Source organism: Salvelinus alpinus, chromosome 7 (genome assembly GCF_045679555.1).
Source record: "Salvelinus alpinus chromosome 7, SLU_Salpinus.1, whole genome shotgun sequence".
In the NCBI taxonomy this organism is placed as follows: domain Eukaryota; kingdom Metazoa; phylum Chordata; class Actinopteri; order Salmoniformes; family Salmonidae; genus Salvelinus; species Salvelinus alpinus.
The window spans coordinates 26,783,871-26,802,133 of record NC_092092.1 but is presented as its reverse complement, the minus strand read 5'-3'; the positions used below and the strand labels follow the sequence as shown (position 1 = coordinate 26,802,133).

Here is an 18,263-nt window from a genome sequence, read left to right as displayed (position 1 = left end):
GTGTGTGTGTGTGTGTGTGTGTGTGTGTGTGTGTGTGTGTGTGTGTGTGTGTGTAGTGCAGCTTCAAGGGCACAATGACTACATCAGAGCTGGCCTCTTTCCCTCTCAAAAGTGTGCACACACACACACCCACATGCACACACACACACCCCCGCCAATCCATACCTGCTGAGAAGTGACACACCTGTGCAAGGACAGGCTCAGCCACACCCTCTGTGATACAGCACACCTGTACAACTATACACCTCCAGACTAGACAACTGTGTCTGTCTACACACACACAGACACACACCTGCACTGAAACAACTACTGCCTAGAGGCTAACATCACAGAGAGGGGGGAGACAGGGAGAGAGAGAAAGAAAGAATGAAAGAAAGAAAGAAAGAAAGAGAAAGAGAGAAAAATGCATACAAGAGAAAATGGATATGAGGAATAGAAAGACAAAGAGTCCTAGTGCAGATATCAAACCCTCACTGCCAACGCTATATCACTGGTGTTCATCGGAGGGGCTGAGGTTTATAGTTACGCTATATAACAGTTATAACTCAGTCACCTCGTCAACAGACACCATGCTGATCCTTATAAGGACGTGGACGTTATAGATGGATCATGTTACAGATTTAGAACAAACAACAATGACAAAAGAAGGAAATTGTCATTTTTCCTCTCCATATCTAAAATTGAGATTCTGGAATTACCCTGCTGCAGAAGCAAAACATTGGTGAATCTGTGTGTGTGTGTGTGTGTGTGTGTGTGTGTGTGTGTGTGTGTGTGTGTGTGTGTGTGTGTGTGTGTGTGTGTGTGTGTGTGTGTGTGTGTGTGTGTGTGTGTGTGTGTGTGTGTGTGTGTGTGTGCGCGTTTTGGCAGGGGAGTAGTCCCAGGGAGAGGAGATCTAACTAACCCCCAAACCCTGAAACCCTTTCCTCCTCCTCCTGCCTCCCCCCTGCCCTGCCTGCACCTCACATCACATCAACCCCCTGCCCAGAGGCCTAGGCCAGGCAGACAGCTATCTGAATCTCAAGGGGGGGGGGCAAAGTTCCCCCCTCCCCAGCCCCATTACACCAGAAGCCCATCCAAAAAACAATCCCCATCAGAATGTCAGTCGGCCATCAGGAATAATGAAGGAATACCGAAGCTCTGGTTTCTAAATATAATAAAATACAATGTAAAGCACTTTGAAAACTATATAAATGTTAACAGACTATATAAATGCTAAAATACTATATAATAGCATTTAATATAGTTATTATTATTTCAATAATATTCTGTGGTTAGATAATAGCCTCACCACCAAAGTGACTGTACAAGTAAAGAGAGCAGCCAATTCCTAACACTCTCCAAATACACAGCTATATATGCTGTAAGATGATCATAAAGACAACAGTGTTGGTTTAGAAGAGCAGGACAGATGTGCGCATGAGCATGATATTGTATGTGACCAGTGTCGTCTAGATATGGCCTCAGTAACCTCAAACTTTAGTACTATGGTTAGAACACCAATCAACCTTCAAACTTCACTATTTTAGAGTAAGAAAGGGCCCAAGATAACCCAGGCAGGCATATACACCACTCATTTACTACGATATTAGTATTTTCTCTATTGAGCGATTAAATTATATACAAACAATATAATAAAATCTCCCTTAGACTTCAAAAAAGCAATAATTATAAAATATTCACAAACAAATGATTAAATAACGTCATGGAAATATTCTACATTATATTCAATGGCATAACTACTGAATTCTTCTGTGTCAAATAGCGAAAGTCCTAAAACTTCTAAAGATTATTATTTTTTAAGCCCCAATTAACCTATTGAATAAGACACCTGCAAATAATTGTAACGCAAATTGTTATGATAAACATGAGTGGTGAGAATAAATACAGTCTCTATATAATTTGTCAATTTAACCATAATTCTCATCTTCTTTTATTTTTTATTTTTACTTCATTCAATCTTCATTCAAAAGGTATAGTCACTACATTTTTATTTACAAAGACGGCCTGGCATTTCTTCTTTGAAAGTGAAGAAAAAAAGAAACGCATAAGCCTATATGACTTCCTTGGATGTTCCTTCTAGTATGCCATTAGTCTTGTAGATTTAAGGCATATATGCAGTCTACGATGTCGTTCACTGTGAATCTCGCCTATTACAGGAGAGACAAAACGATTCAAATGCATAATTTAATTGATAGGCGTAATATATTTACACCAACATCTACCGCTGGAAAAGTCATTTTCAGAAATATTAGGACAACACAGGTTCTTAATCTCAACATAATAAGTAATTCATGTGATTTCACTCAAGACACATTTATTTTAGATTTCTACACACATCCGCTCGGTTATATGATTCAATACATGATTAGGTGCAGCAGACACCCCTCCCCCAACCCACACACACAGACACACACCTTACCAGTTCCCTCCCGCTTCTCCTCCTCCTTTGGGGCAGGATACCAAAGCTACTTTTCAAATCTAATGCATGCACTGTCAAACCATTCTCGCCCCGTCACGTCCGTGCTGAATAACAGAAACGGGATTTTCTGGTATTACGCGCACCTCTATTAGCGCGAGCTCCGCTCCCACCGGACTGATCCCCGGTCCCAGACACAGGACAGTCCCGGGGCCTCACGGACAACCGAATGGAACGCACCAGCTCGCGCTTAATTAACCCCTTCCACCTCCACACGCACCACACTCACCCAAATAGGCCTGCAGTACAGAGCCTGCGCACATACACCAATCATTTTAGCAAATAACAAATGATTGATGGTAAACAAGGCAATATAAAGTTACAAATGGATTAAAACCCAATTATAACAGTATGATTAATCCATTTAATTAAACTGACATTTTTGAATGAAACTATCAAACCATATAAAATAAGATTCCATGTCACTTGAAAGCAAATCAATTATAATAATAATAATCCCATAGATTTCTGAATAATCCCATCATATTTCTGAATTATGCAATACTCTCGGTTATAATAGGCTGTAATCTAAAAATAGGCCTAACGTTGTATATATTGTTCTTAATAGAAATCGTCTTGTCTAGAATAGGCCTAATCTCACTAAATTTGCAATTCAACAAAATAATCTTATTTTGTGCTTAGTTTGACAAGATGCACGATTCTTTTTCATATTAAAGTACAGTCCCACTGGGCACAGACATCAATTCATCGTCTATTCCACGTGGGTTCAAAGTAATTGGATTGAAATTACGTGTAAACTACGTTATTTTAACCAGTGTTAACCCAGTGGATTGGTTCTGACCAGGTAAGTAAGAAACAACACTAAACAGTTCAATAAAACGTAATTTTGCCTAAAACTGAAACATGAAATATCTAAAGAGTCCACAGCAAGTGCTAATTTCCTGAATGACCACATCGACTAACTAATTTCCTTTTCTAATAAATTCTCGTTCTTCACTGAAAAACGTCAGAGTTAAGTTTTTAAGGGGGTGGGGGGAGGGCGGTAAATAAGACAATATAAACTGTCTGTAGGTTAGCACTTTCCAACAGCCAAAAAACACCATAGAGGATTTAATACAATTGTATTATTCATTTTATTTTGCACAACAAATTCGTATTCACACCAACCTGAATGTGGGGCCATGGAGATGTGAGAGGGATAGTATTTTCCGGGCTGGAAATGAGCGGGGTGCTGCACGGTGCTGTGGCCGCCAGGAGCTATCCGAGAGGCGGCATGGTGAACCAACGCGCCCCGCTCTGTCAAGAGGTGGTGTGGAGGAGCGAAATCCCGGCTTTCCATTCTGTCGAGAAGAAATAAATCCCCCAATCCAGAGGAAAAGCCAGAAGCATCGAACGCTTCCCAGATGCAATAATCCCTTTTATGAACTTCGGATAGGTCGTCTTGCATTCAGTCGAGTTTTTGCCTTGCCGACCAAAAAGTATGTCCCGGTCATGTTCTACAATGAGAAAACACAAGACCACGTCAATGCACTGAAAACAATGGGACAAAAACTCTGAAATAATTATTTAGGAAGGTACTTCTCACACGCATGCTGTGTAATGATGCCAACAAAACTATTACCTTGCATAACAAAAGTATACATTTTAAGTCTTTTTAGATATCATTAAAATATCAGACTGGCCTAGTTAAATAAGGGTTAAATAAAACAATAAAAAAGAATGATATAGGTTTAACTAAATTAAACCACAAAACAAATACCCTACAGTAAAGTATATGCTACAAGTCTGGTCGTTTGCCGAGACCCAAACCGCCTACCTTGGTCTCCATTGCAGACAAGAGACGGGTAGGCTACAAACAGAATAACAAAAGACGTGGTCATCCTAAACTACGGGTTGTTTTATTGTTGGGGACCATAAAGCTATACTGCATCAGCGTATCCTGAAACCTAGATGTGAGTCAGTCTGTGTGGGGGGGGGGGGGGGGGGGGGGGGGACGCTATATCTCACCCTCTCTGATAGAAGGAACCAGATAAAACCTGAAGCAAATGTTTGATCTTTCAGTCAGCCCATTAAAGACCAAATGTTCCCCTTCTCAAACTTCAAGCATCAAAATTGTTTCCTCGACCATAGCCTACTGCAAATCATTAAAAGGAGCACACATTATACATATGTCGAGGTAAACAAAATACTATGAAGACTTAAATGTATGAACTGGATCAGCTACCGTATTTTGTTAGACTTGGGACAATTCTGACATGTCAGTGAAGTTTGACTGGCTCATAAATTGACTGTCTGTATATTTGTTTTTCTTTACTGACATGCCAGTGAATGTGCTTGAGAAGAAGCATTGAAATCGCTTGTTTAAAGCAAATGTAACTGAATAGTTAAGTCAGCATTGCATCTCACCCTTTTACAATGGCAATCACTTATTATGCATGTAGGCATGGGTGGGTGTAACCATGTATAATAAGACAACTAACTAAATTACGTTTACCGCCAGGGAGAGACGTAATAATAATATAGGAATAATAAGACAACTAACTAAATGACGTTAACCGCCAGGGAGAGAGACGTAATAATACATATAGGAATGGGAATCAACATGCCCATGTGTGCCTTATAGCCCTAGTCATTCAGTTCAATGGAACACCCCATGGCGCTCAAATATGGATAGGTGAGCCTATGTTCACAAAACACACCTCATTGGGCAATGTATTAGTCCCCTTCCATAGCACGTCCATTCAGCGCACATATAGGCTGATACGGTGATTGGTGAACCTCAATGATATCAATAAAATCTAAGATAAGAGAACAAAGAAAATATAAAATGGCGAGCTAAACCAACTGTTTCCCTTGCTGTTTCAAGGAGAAAAGTATACAGCGAACATTCTACTAGAACAGTAGGTCTTCTAGTCAAACTTTCAGGAATTCTATCCTGAGCAAAACATGGCTCTCTCAAAACGACAGAACAGAGGCCTATAAGTTCACGCAGCATAGGCTGCTGACGTGTGTGTGTGTGTGTGTGCGTACGTACACGGTGCTCAGTGAGAGATTTGCACGTATCCAAATCCTTGAGCATGACAATGTGTATGGTAGAGAGAGTATTTGCATTCAAAATGTTGACAATCGTTTAAAAATGGTCTTGGTTATGAAGGGCCTACACGCCTCCAAAATGTTATGTTTCATTCAATTACATAAAGCTATAATTACTAAATGCAATTAAAAAATGCCATTTCAATTCAAATAGTCACATAAAAAATTGATAAACATTCCTGGTGACGTGATTAACGTTTTTTATTTTCTTTATAAATAAGTAGGCTAATGGGACTATATGGAAAACAATTATGTTATTTCATGTTGCAACAATCAAAGGTACGTGGCTTCCTCTCATTTAACACGGATACATTTTTACATTATTCGTCGTCAACAAACGTCTAAAATGTTTACATTCTACTTTAACACGAAGCCACTCAAACTATGCAATTCGACCCAAACAACATTTACATTCAATGTAGGAGCCAAGGCCTACCGTCCTTCAAGAGCGTCACAGAGATGACGAGAGCCCATCACATTAAAAATCACTTATTAAAATCTGATTAAAAAACAAGGTAGCCTGGGCCTATTTAAATCTGGGATCAACGTGGGAGTAGGCTACTCTAGGTTAGGAGACGCTGAGACTTCCTTTCCTTCCACTCCTCTACGACAGACACTCTCTCTCTTTCACCCCCTCAATCGCTGCCCCAAAGGGTCAAACTATCAGGAGACAAAAAAATCCCCCTTCGAAAACTACCAGTCGAATGGCAATAGGCTACATGAAAAGCCTGCATAAGCACTGAGGTGGAACAAGCACTAATTTCTCCTCTCTTCCTAGTCCCCCGCATGAGATTGGAATACAAGTACGGCATTTTGGGCATAGAAAGTCCAAACATCTTCTGAAAAAGAATAGACTCTCGTAAGGACATAACTGCTATCATTGTCATGTGTTCTCTACACGGCTTTACGTTGGGCCCAAGAGCGTACTCAGTGCAATTCACTATTTTGCAGTAAAGCAAAGTCACAAGCCATAACTGGCATACTAAATCAAGATATTCAAATGCCAGTTAAGCGAGAGAGACACTCCAAGCACAGCGAAAACTGCCGGGTGGGACTCGTCAAGATCTCTCTACTGGCAAAGCCCCCTCGATAACAACTGTGAAAAACTGTAGTAGGCCAAGCCTATGTAATCAACTACTGATATTAAAACAACAAAACTACAATAGAATTAATCCATTATTTAGCACCAAATGGTGGTATCTGAACCGCGAAAAAGAATAGAACGGATATAACCAAATAACTGTAAACTATATTAAAATACAATAAATTGCAAACGTGGCATCTCATCTCATCGTGAGAGAGTAATTGGAGATGATTGTTTAACTGTACAATAATAATTGTCTATACAACAACCAACGTTTAGGTTGTCAACAGCATGAGCAACTTGGCTCAAGTACAATTATTAAAATCGCTACATTGTCATGAACTGTTGTTGTATAATATAACACTATGCTCACTATTGTATTTGTCATTATACTATTTATAAATATAATTATTTTGTTAGTAATATTATTACTGTTATTACTTTCATTATTAATACTATAGGCTTACTGGACTACTACAAAACAATCAAATCTATGTGCGGTGTGAATTAAATTCATGCATATTCTTTACGAATAATTGCTCCAGACCCTCTCAGTCTAAAATAACACACATTTTCTACTACAAAGACTCTTAAAAGCAGCACTTGAAAGTATAAATGTTTATTATCACACACATTCAAAATGGATACAATAAAGAAATTACTTACTGGTAAGTTATTCCTTGCATAACAATTAAATGATTTAAAAAATAGTACGAAAACATACAAATGAAAAAAAGCGGCGTACAACAAAGAAAAACGTGGAAATAGTTACATCCTAGTCTGCAGATTGTATTGTGCAGTTGAGGTATAGAGATGCATCGTAGAAGTACAGGCTTCTAGTGAATCGAAGATCGCACATCCACACAGAAACTCTCCCACTGTATCCGCTAGTGCCACAACTACGCGCGAAGGAGGGACAGTAGGGGAACGCGCTCGCCCATTGGTTTGGTAAACACAATGAGAAGCGTGCCCGTGAGACGCACCCCGTGATAAACAGAGTCTCCGATTGGATGATGCCGTAAACCAATGGCGAAGTTGCTGGATTCGCAAAACAAAACGGCGGGCGTTTGATTCAAGCCCTTTCCAGAGAACAGCATGCCCTGCACGCAAATGCAAGGAGACAGGCAGCACAGCACTGTGAGTGAAAAGCAGAAAATATACACTTTTTGATCACTAGAAAGTCAACTGAATATTTTGTGATCACATTAACTAGGCCTACACGTCAATCACCAAACTAGGTTTAAAACAATAAAAAAAAATTGGATAACATTGGCAGTTTTTATTTGTAGTATTTTACAATAACATTTTTTTTATAGCTTCACACTTATGCCTTACTTGTGTCACCAGAAATAGGCAAAAGGTTTTGATGATCAGTTTAATTTATTTATAACTTGCTTAATAACACATGTATTAAAAGGTCTTAAACCTGAGTATCATATTTATAAATTATGCCTTACAAATATATGTTTGTAAGATTTGGTAAATATAATAGAAAATAAGTAGATTAAAAGGTAATTAAAGAACAACAGAAATGCAGGAGCAATTCAAATTTGATTCTAATAGACTAAATAACTCGGGATGTAAAAACTTTGGGGTCTGTTTATGTTTACTGTCATGACACACACACACACGTGCACGCACATACACGCACGCACGCACGCACACACACACACACACGCACACACACACACACACACACACACACACACACACACACACACAGGGTTAGGGAAATCGAATCACAATGTAATTTGATAGCATTACTGTCCTCGGGGTTAGTTTTGCTCACGGTTCCCTAATTTAGTCAATTAAAAAAGGAAGGATATGGCCTTGTGTGTTTCCATGTTAAAAATCTATGAGCTATAGGCTAATATTCCCAGTCCATTCCCAGTTTGTTTTTAATGGAAGTAAAGGGTTAAAACTCGAGCGTTCGGTCTGTGTAAAGTGTCTGATTGGTTGGCATGTTGCCAGAGTGCTGTCAATCACAGAGTGTAAACAAGGTTCTGATTGGCTGCTGGCCAGTCCGCACTGGGCTGCCTGAAAAAAGCAATTACTGGCCCTGCGGTTTCAAGGCGGCCCCGGGTTGAACGATGAAAGGAGATAAGGAGAGGCTGTTTCAAGGCGCCCCCACGGCGAACCCCGTTGGCCCCAGCGCAAAAGGAGAGTCAAGAGTGACTAAATCAAAGGGAATACGTTAAAAAGGGGGAAATTACATGTTGTATTAAATGTAGAGGCTAGATTTGCGGATTAATGCGATGGAATAACAACGTTGCATAAAGAAAATGGAAGGTAAAATGGCTACAATGACAGGAAACAACTATTTAGCTTTTATTTGAAATGGGAATGCTGTTTTTCCAAGATACGAACCACAAAAACGATTAGTTTGCAAAAGAGATAAAGAGCGAGAGCGAGGTCGATTCGGATTCGGTGGTAGAAAACCTTGGACTCGTGTCATTTCATCGGTGTTTCTAAAACGTTAGCGTACGTTTTTATTGCCAGCTATTCAATAACCATGCTTAAGTAAGTGGATATTTCCGACTTTACGCAGTAAGTAGGATACGTTACACTCGCAAATTGGAGTATTACCATAACTGTTCAAGGATACCTCACATGGGTGTTGGTTTACTTGTTACCATGAATTGGGATTAGCTACATACATTGCTTGCTACAAGAAAACAACAATATCTCAAGAAGGGCTGAAAATAAGGAGAGAATAAATTGTTTTAAATGTTCTCTCTAAAGAATAGGCTAAATCCAATCTCGCATGATTCAGAATGGACCAGCATGGTCCCATTGGTTTAATGGTGGAGGGTTTCATAATTAATTCACTAACCGAACAGAGCTAATAATAATAGCCTAATGATAATAATAATGAAAATAAATATAACATATTAGTTTATGACGCAATGCTACAACAATGCTGACATACAGCGCCTTCAGAATGTATTCACATCCCTTGACTTTTTCCAAATGATGTTGTGTTACAGTCTGAATTTAAAATGGATGAAATTGAGATTTGGTTGTCACTGGCCTACACACAATACCACATCATGTCAAAGTGGAGTTATGTTTTTCGAAATTTGCACAAATTTGCACAAATTAATAATAAATGAAAAAATAAAATGTTTAACATGCTTTTTCAATAACTACCTAATATCTATACCCCACTGTAAGGTCCCTCAGTCTAGAAGTGAATTTCAAACACAGAGACCAGGGAGGTTTCCAATGCCTCTATTTGTAGATGGGTAAAAAAAAGAAAAAAAAGCAGACATTGAATATCCCTCTGAGCATGGTGAAGTTATTAATTTCACTTTGGATGGTGTATCAATACACCCAGTCACTACAAAGATACAGGCGTCCTTCCTAACTCAGTTGCCTGAGAAGAAGGACACCTCTCAGGGATTTCACCATGAGGCCAATTATGACTTTAAAACAGTTACGGAGTTTTATGGCTGTGATAGGAGAAAACTGAGGATGGATCAACAACATTGTAGTTACTCCACAATACTAACCCAATTGACAGAGTGAAAATAAGGAAGCCCGTACCAAATACAAATATTCCAAAACATGTTTGCAACAAGGCAATAAAGTAATACCGCAAAAAGTGTGGCAAAGCAATTAACATTTTGTCCTGAATATAAAGTATTTGGGAAAAATCCAATACAACACATTACTGAGTACCACTCTCTATATTTTCAAGCATAGTGGTGGCTGTATCATGTTATGGGTTTTCTTGTAATCGTTAAGGACTGGGGACTTTTTCAGAATGAAAAATAAATGGAATGGAACTATGCACAGACAAAATCCTAGAAGAGATGAATTCACCTTTCAGCAGGACAATAACCTAAAACACAAGGCCAAATCTACACTGGAGTTGCTTACCAAGAAGACAGTGAATGTTTATGAGTGGCCGAGTTACAGTTTGACTTAAAATCTACATGAAAATCAATAGCAAGATCTGAAAATGGTTGTCTATCAATGATCAACAATCAATTTGACAGAGCTTGAACCATTTTGAAAAGAATAGGCCTAATGGGCAAATATTGCACAATCTGGGTGTGGAAAGCTCTTAGAAACTTATCCGGAAAGACACAGCTGTAATTGTTGCCAAAGGTGATTCTTACTGATTGACTCAGGGGGTTGAATACTTATCTAATCAAGATGTTAGTGTTTTAGATTTCATATATATATATATATTTTTTTACAAATGTTAGAATTTCTAATTGACTGCAAAACCATAATTTAGGCAACATGAAAAAATCCCAGACTACAAAAATGATCACTCTGCCTCTCTGGGGTAGATCTAATGAGCAGTCAAACATCAGAGAAAATATTAGATATGCACTCTTTATATCGGCATTATTCAATCAATCTCCTTTTGGTAGAACTACAACAAACACCAAAATCCCAACATCTGACCAGCGGCATCAAACATGATCCAACATCATCCCCCGTGGACAATGGCAATGCCATTAACTAATAAATATAATTAAAATCAAATAATGTAAAAACGAGGAGCCTAGACTTGTACGTATTAATTCAATAATCTAATCGCATCGCAATCTACATATGCACCCCGCATTCCATGGGTCCTGACCCCATTGGCCTGTCGATGGATTGGAGCCACCACTTGTCCACACACACAAAATCTGATCATCGATATTGTAAGCACCGACTTGCTCCATTCCTCAAAATTGAGAATTCACTGTCCAGCCCCAAATGTGCCAAATATACATTTCAGTATTGTAATTTATGCATTAGTGCCCATTAGGCTGATACACGCAGACCTATAGCCTAAGTGTGAAATACTACATTAGTAAAATCACTCTAATGTAAGACAGGCAGTTTTCTATTCAACCTACATTTCCCATGCTTTCATCGAGTTAGGTGGTGCATGCATACTCAATGATAAACAGAATCGCCTTCCTCTAGATAAAAAATATATAATTTTCATTAATTTCGTTGTGATGTTTTTATATAGAAGAAATCACCTTCCAACCTCCCTCTCCCATTCCATTCTCCAGCACCGTTGTCTTTAAAACTAATGACATCGGGACAATAAAGAAGTATGTTCCTCGCCTGCACAAAAGGGGTCCCGCACTTAAAACAGAAATCTGCATTTAATTTATTTAGTGACAAGAAAAAGCCCTTTACTGCCTGATTTTTATTGGTTCTTTTTCACTTAAAAGGTGGGGGGTTGGGTGGGTGCTCGTCTGCTCGGTGTGTGTAGAAAGCATAACACACACACACTTTTCTCTTCTCTCTCGCCTGTGTGCCAGCGCGAGCTACACTATAAGGAGGGGACGCGCGGATAATTAATGCGGATTGACTGATTACTCTTGAAACAGACCGGTCCTGCGCGAGGGATTGTCATCGAGCAATAAAGCGTTCTTGACTGACACTTTCCCCCCTTCCCCGTCCCCTCTGACACCCAAACTACTAGAGCGGGGCGTTTTTTGCCAGCAAAGGCCCACTTCCAAAAAGCCAGGCTGGAGTTTTCATTTCCGCTGGAGAGACGAGCGTCTTTCTGTTTGACCTGTGTTTTCACCGTGACCATTCTAGAACCAAAGGACGTCCGCACAGCACAGTTCACTCGCCTCCGCGCTCGAGGCAATGTCTGTAGGCAAAGGGAGCCTGCTGCTTCTAGCGTGTGCGCAAGTGTGTGCGTAAAACGACTGGGTATTCTAAATAAATATGGGGTGTCACGTATAGATGCAATGGTCCTAAGGTAAAGCTGAATTAACTTAGGAAGGGTATAGCTACATATTCCCAGTGCAATTCGCAGTCAACGGGAAACACTGACAGACAGGGCGAGGTAAATGAGGGCCAACTGAAGATCTCTACGGGAGGGCCTCTACAGCGGGCAACAATTCTATTCTTACGAAAATATTTCTGATGTCCACTAATGATGACGAATTCCAAACAGGGCTTTTCACCAGGGAAACGCCTTAACAAGTCGAAGGTATAGGCTGATCCCTCCGAGACATTGATGAAATTACTGACCGACTGAAATATAGCAAAATAGGTTTATTGAAATTTCTCTGCGGTTATTACTAAAATAACATTTACTGAAAACAAGTTCTTAAATGTAGGTGTAGTCTATGTCTGGGGCTCTAGGAGTAACATATAAACGTTAAGCCCTATATTTTGATGGCTGATTGGTCAACAAGGGTGTGTGGAGACTGCAACTGAGCAACTCTTCAGTTTGTGTGTTTTTAGGCCTATACATCTATATCAATAAATTCAACTTTGCTATAACCACATGCACCCAGACAGAATGTGCAGGTCCTAAGACCCTGGTGAGGACACCGTCCCCAAAACACGACATGATGGACTCGAACTTCAGCCTAAAAGCAACGTGACCTTTTAAGCTCAGTGTGTGCATGAGAAGCTGCTATTTCTGGTCATCGTGATAGATAGCTACTTCACAACAGGCCATCGCCGATATGTTATAAAACACTACAAGCTACAGCAGGCATGGTTGTAAACCAAATATCTCCAATGTTAGCAGCATTGAGCACATATTTGTATAAACATAGGTTTTAAAAAAAAGACAAATAAGATCTTTTTCTTCAACTTCATTTTTAGGTCTATAATTTCAGAATGTCTGAATGCTTCTCTCGCATCAACATATCTTGGTGACCACGCAAAATAGCCAAAGTCTACATGTATAACAGTGAGTCAATTATATTACACATCGACAAAATAAAAATAACCACAAAAGTATAAAAAATTTGGTAATGTCAAGGACAACAGCCTAATGTTCCTCACAAACCTACTGAATGCCAGCATGTTTTAGCTTCTGAACAGCTTGCCAAACAACAAGGAGGTTACAATGGGCTTGGGCAATACACTGGGACAGAATGCCATCCATTACCGAGGTCGCCATCATGTAGGCTAACATGTCCTCATTATCAGCATTTGAACATACATAAAACAGCTTTCTAAAGCCTCAATATAGAGCCTATTACCTGGACGTTCCATAAAGTCCCACAAAAGAGTTGCCAGCTTAGGCCTGACTCTACCTTAAGCGTTTGGACCGCAACACAGATATTGGAAACGCAGTTTAGGCCAGAACAAAACTGTAGCACCGTCAGTACATATGGACACATAATGGGATTAAATATACAGAAGACATGCGTGTGGCCGACTAGTGACGAGGGTTCCAACCTGGACTAAAGACCTATACGTCCAAGTTAACGTGCATTCATCTGTACACCTCGGAGACTCGCTGCAAAGCTATCATTTTCGCTAATTAGGGTTCGAGCAGTTTTACTGGCATCCTTCGACCAGGGGAAGCAAATTGGCGTTCCCTTCTCAACAGAGAACAAGCCGGGGAATGGCCATGGGGTCTATGAAGACTTGCTTCATATAAAATATGACCGAGTGAAAAGTATGACACCCCTGGCTTCACACCTACACACTCTCAACACACACAACATGATTGGACACGATTTGCTTAGGCCTGCGTTCAGAGATGTGAGATATGATATGCCCTGATTTTCGGTTGCAGGAGAAGGAGGAGGAAGAGGCGGCTAAAGAAGAGGCTCGTTCTTGTGTGGACAGGTGACTACAGTGTAGGCCTATGTTGAACGTGAAGTCAATAGTCAAGGCCTTATAAAATTGAGTTTTTTTGGTGTCTCTAGGTCGTCGATTGCAATTCAGGAATACACTGAATATTTCCCACCTAAACGTTCTATGTGCAATTGAAATAGTGCAAAAGAATACAAGAAGTGCATGACTGGATAGGAAGTACGAGTTATGAGATTGTAAGTTATTATTACTAAGCATACGTCTACAGGTTACATAGACCAGAGCATCAACATTGGTTAGGCCTATTAGATAAACATCGTTGAGCAGGAAGTCGCCAAGCTGCCAAGACCATCATTTGTAATTTTAAAACAGGGTCTGAGTCCCTGGTCCAGGGTTATCGATAGAAGCAAACCTGCACCTCATTAGTGGAAGTATATGCCCAGCTCCTATAAATGGCACATGCCTCCTTCATTACGACCTGTTTTATAGAAGAGGCTAAACGTTAAACTACGCAAAATAAAAAACTACTATAGCAACCTGAACATGCTAAAAGATTTGGGTTGGTGCAAACTATTATTTAATCGATTTAAGGTGAAGGTATAAGCCAGTGGAGCCTACTGGATCATGTGTGGTTCATTATAAAATTACATAATTTAGATAATTCAGATGAAACATGTTAATCGTTGAAGCTTGCTGTTGGTTTATTTCAAAATGCAATCATTATTAAATGTCATAATTAATTAATTGGTAATAATTGGCGTAATTAATGTAGGCCCTAATCGAAGAAGTTATTGTTTATGGATAATTTTATATTGAAATCATACATTACAATTTAAACTTTACAATACGTTTTAGTTGTTCTGGAAGTGAAACTATAAAACATAGGCTACTATAAAACAATTTGGGGAAAAGTGGCGTCACATAAGGCCTTATGCCACAAATGTATTGCTTGTTGTATTAGCTAATCAATAATTGTCAAATTACGTAGTCTACTCCAAATCCTCTGACAGAGAACATAAATAAAACAGTGACTGCATGAAACCTCAATGTGCTAAGACAAGAGAGTCACAAAATGGTCACAAAATGTCGACATGTTGTTGTTTACCATCTCTGGGTTAAATCTCTCCCAACTTCAGGAAATAAACAACAATAACAACTGAACATTGCTTCAACCATTGATATTTTAAATAATCATGTGACGTTTGTTCACTCAAGTGTGTGTGTTGTTCCCTCAAGTGTGTGTGTGAGTGTGTACGTTTCGGCTCGTGCGTGTGTGGTGGGGATTCAGGAATCAGCGAAGTGTTCTTTTCGCACATGACGCACTGTTAACAATCAGATACGCATCAACTTATAAAACTATTTTAAGTAGCCTACCCAATTGCACGAAGAAAGCGACAAACTATCTTTACATAGTTCGATGGTCAGGCATCAAAATCTCTATAGGCCTCATCCTGTCCTTCCTCGAATAGGAGTGTGTGCGTGTGTGTGACCAATACCATAATAATAAGCAATCCATATGAAATGTTTTATGGATTTTTTAAAAAGTCCCTTGTTTATAACCATACATTACATTAGAGCGATGTGCTACCCGCCAAAACCATGCCGAATCAGTAAAGATTGTCATTATTCTACTTTTTAAATGTGGCCGACGTAAGAGGCTCACTCACAGTCATATCCAAACCTAAAAGTTGGCTACAAATGAACAACACAGGCTACATGATCGGTGTATGTAGGCCTACTTATAGCCTACTCTAAAGTCACCCTAAGTAATTTAGGTAGTCTACAACAAAGGTGGTCCGAATGTCAAATGTTTCAATGTGCAAATAGGCTACAGGAAAACTGGTGTTGTCTCGAAAAAGGGCAGTGCTACGCAGTCAAAATTAGCCATAAAGGTTGTGCTATAAGAGCTGAATAAATAGCAACTCTGGAACAATTGACACAAGGTTATTACTACGAATGTTATATTTCAGCTGCTAGAGACTGTGGGAAAATAAATGCATGCTAAAATCATTATTGCAGTGTTATAATCGCCAAAAGTGCATATTTAAATCGGATACAAAGAGCAGTAATTTATTTGATAAATGAAAAACATACAAAATATTTCCGTATTGACTAAATAAATAAAGAATGCGTTGTGATTTAAATCCATGTGTGTGTGTCCTTGCAGCGTTTGCAATCCATCTAAACAAAACACAATTAGAAACGCAAAGCCTATGACAAAATAAAAACATCTAAACCAGTTTATAACACGCCAGTCTATTCAAGCCGTTATGTCAGAGTATATCAACGTTTTAAAACGTCATCCGTGCAAAATACAGCAGTTTGTTTTTATTCTGTAATTCACAGTGACAATGATAAATAAAAATGTGGAAAGTAGAAAACACCTACCTATAAAAACGACAGTCGGTCCCGCACAAAACTGTAGCCTATTTATAACACACCGTATCCCTATTGATTTACGCAGAAGGGAGAATAAAATAAAAATATAGATAAGGTGTAAAACCTTACCCTCTTTAAAATGTAAATCTTCAAACAGTCTTAATCCTTGCAAGTGTAATCTAACTAGTCTATCTAATCAAATCAGTGATTTATAAAAGGTTATCCGCATTAATATACATAATGTTCTAATACCTCTCCACTTCCTTTCCTAGTACTGTTTATTCCAAAGAAATAACTTCAGAAATCATCTTTTGGGGGTTTTCCGTTCGCTCGAACTCTGCACCTAGTGTTTTAGAAACACCGGATCCTGTGCCTGTGAGCGCGCGAGACGGAATCCGTACGAACAGTCTCCTCGAGACTGTATAATCGCAAATTTATGGCTGGATGACGCGTCTCTCTTCCCACAATGGAGCTCGAGCGTTGACATTAAACAGAAAATTGATGGAAAGACGAACGTAACGCAATCCCCATCTCTCCCTCTCCTTGTCCAGGACAAAGCTTTCTTGCCGTTTTTAATTAGGGGTGGGGGCACATGCACACACCGACCGATAACATGTATGCCCCCCTCCCTCCCTCCCACACATACACACATAGCCTACAGAAAACACAAACCTTCCCCGTGCCATTATTGTTTTGTTTGCATTTCTGATTGTTGTCGTGGACCGGATCTATGGAGGAGTCTGAGACAGAGAGATTGAGAGCGAAGACTTCCCCATCTTGGAGAGATATAACGTTAGCTGGTTAACATCGAGTCCCATCGGAGCCTCCAGTCAGAATTTTCACCTTTTCTTGCCTCTAAAAAAAGACCCTACATCTATCAAACTAGGCTACTGGCAGCAGAAAAACAAGTTTCGGCACACCCCCCCTCTCCCAGCTCGCGTCCTACCACAAGAATTTCACGGTTCTCAGACTTTCAGAAGCACACTGTTGTGCCATTTCAAAGATGACGAACGGACACAAACACACGGTCTGAGTTATAAGGAACCCCTAACTATTTAGCACACGCGTAAAAGTCCATGGCGTTTACTTGCGCCCGTCGAAGACCTTTGATCAGGTTTAAACGGTTTCGACGAGCTTGTGCATAAAAGGTGCGATTTGACGCGCTAAAGTAAAAAAGACTGATTATCAACTATTCGCCATGGAGAGAATACAACCCACATATTACCCATCTGGATTCATCACGCAAATAAATGTAAAAGAAAAGAGGACACAAACACACAGTCCTGAGCCGTTTACTAATAAGTTTACTTTTGCATAAAAAAGCAATTCAGTACTATAAATAGAAAAATATATATATAAAAACTTTCAAAATGTGCGTCTCGAAAATAATTGAGAAACGTGTAGTCTAAAGTAGGACGTGAGACTTGATAGTCAGACTTTCTTTCCCTGTCCTTCCTCCAGCCTAAACTGCCCCCTACATAGGTCACCGCCCCAGGAATCATGACGTCACGAGGTTAACCTCTACACTACCGGTTGGAGGGAAAGAGCTTGCTCTGTCTCGGGACCATGTGTGTGTGAGTGTGTTAGAAAGAGAGAGAGAGAGAGATAAAGATAATATCTCCATATCTCTAATGTGGTGCCATCTGGCAATAAACTGAAGCTCATATGAAAGCAATCTCAAAACATACATACAATAGGCTTAAATAATTTCAGGTAATCAATTACATCTAAACACAC

At 39.5% G+C, this 18,263-nt stretch overlaps 1 protein-coding gene across 5 annotated transcripts in view; it reads right to left on the bottom strand.

Annotated features, from left to right (window-relative positions):
* LOC139580698 (BAH and coiled-coil domain-containing protein 1-like) overlaps window positions 1-17,970 on the bottom strand; it is a 66,790-nt gene extending 48,820 nt beyond the window's left edge. For 2 of the 5 annotated variants that reach the window (XM_071409624.1, XM_071409627.1), the window contains exons 1-2: window positions 7,281-10,805; window positions 3,605-3,933 (exon numbers count right to left, since the gene is read on the bottom strand). In XM_071409624.1, the coding sequence (XP_071265725.1) occupies window positions 3,605-3,884 (280 nt within the window). In that variant the 5' untranslated portion in view covers window positions 3,885-3,933; window positions 7,281-10,805. Of the gene's footprint in view, window positions 1-3,604; window positions 3,934-7,280; window positions 10,812-16,535; window positions 17,105-17,198 lie in introns of those variants that run through there. The other 3 variants (XM_071409626.1, XM_071409625.1, XM_071409628.1) reach the window with 3 other exon arrangements.
* Between the last annotated feature and the right edge of the window lie 293 nt (window positions 17,971-18,263).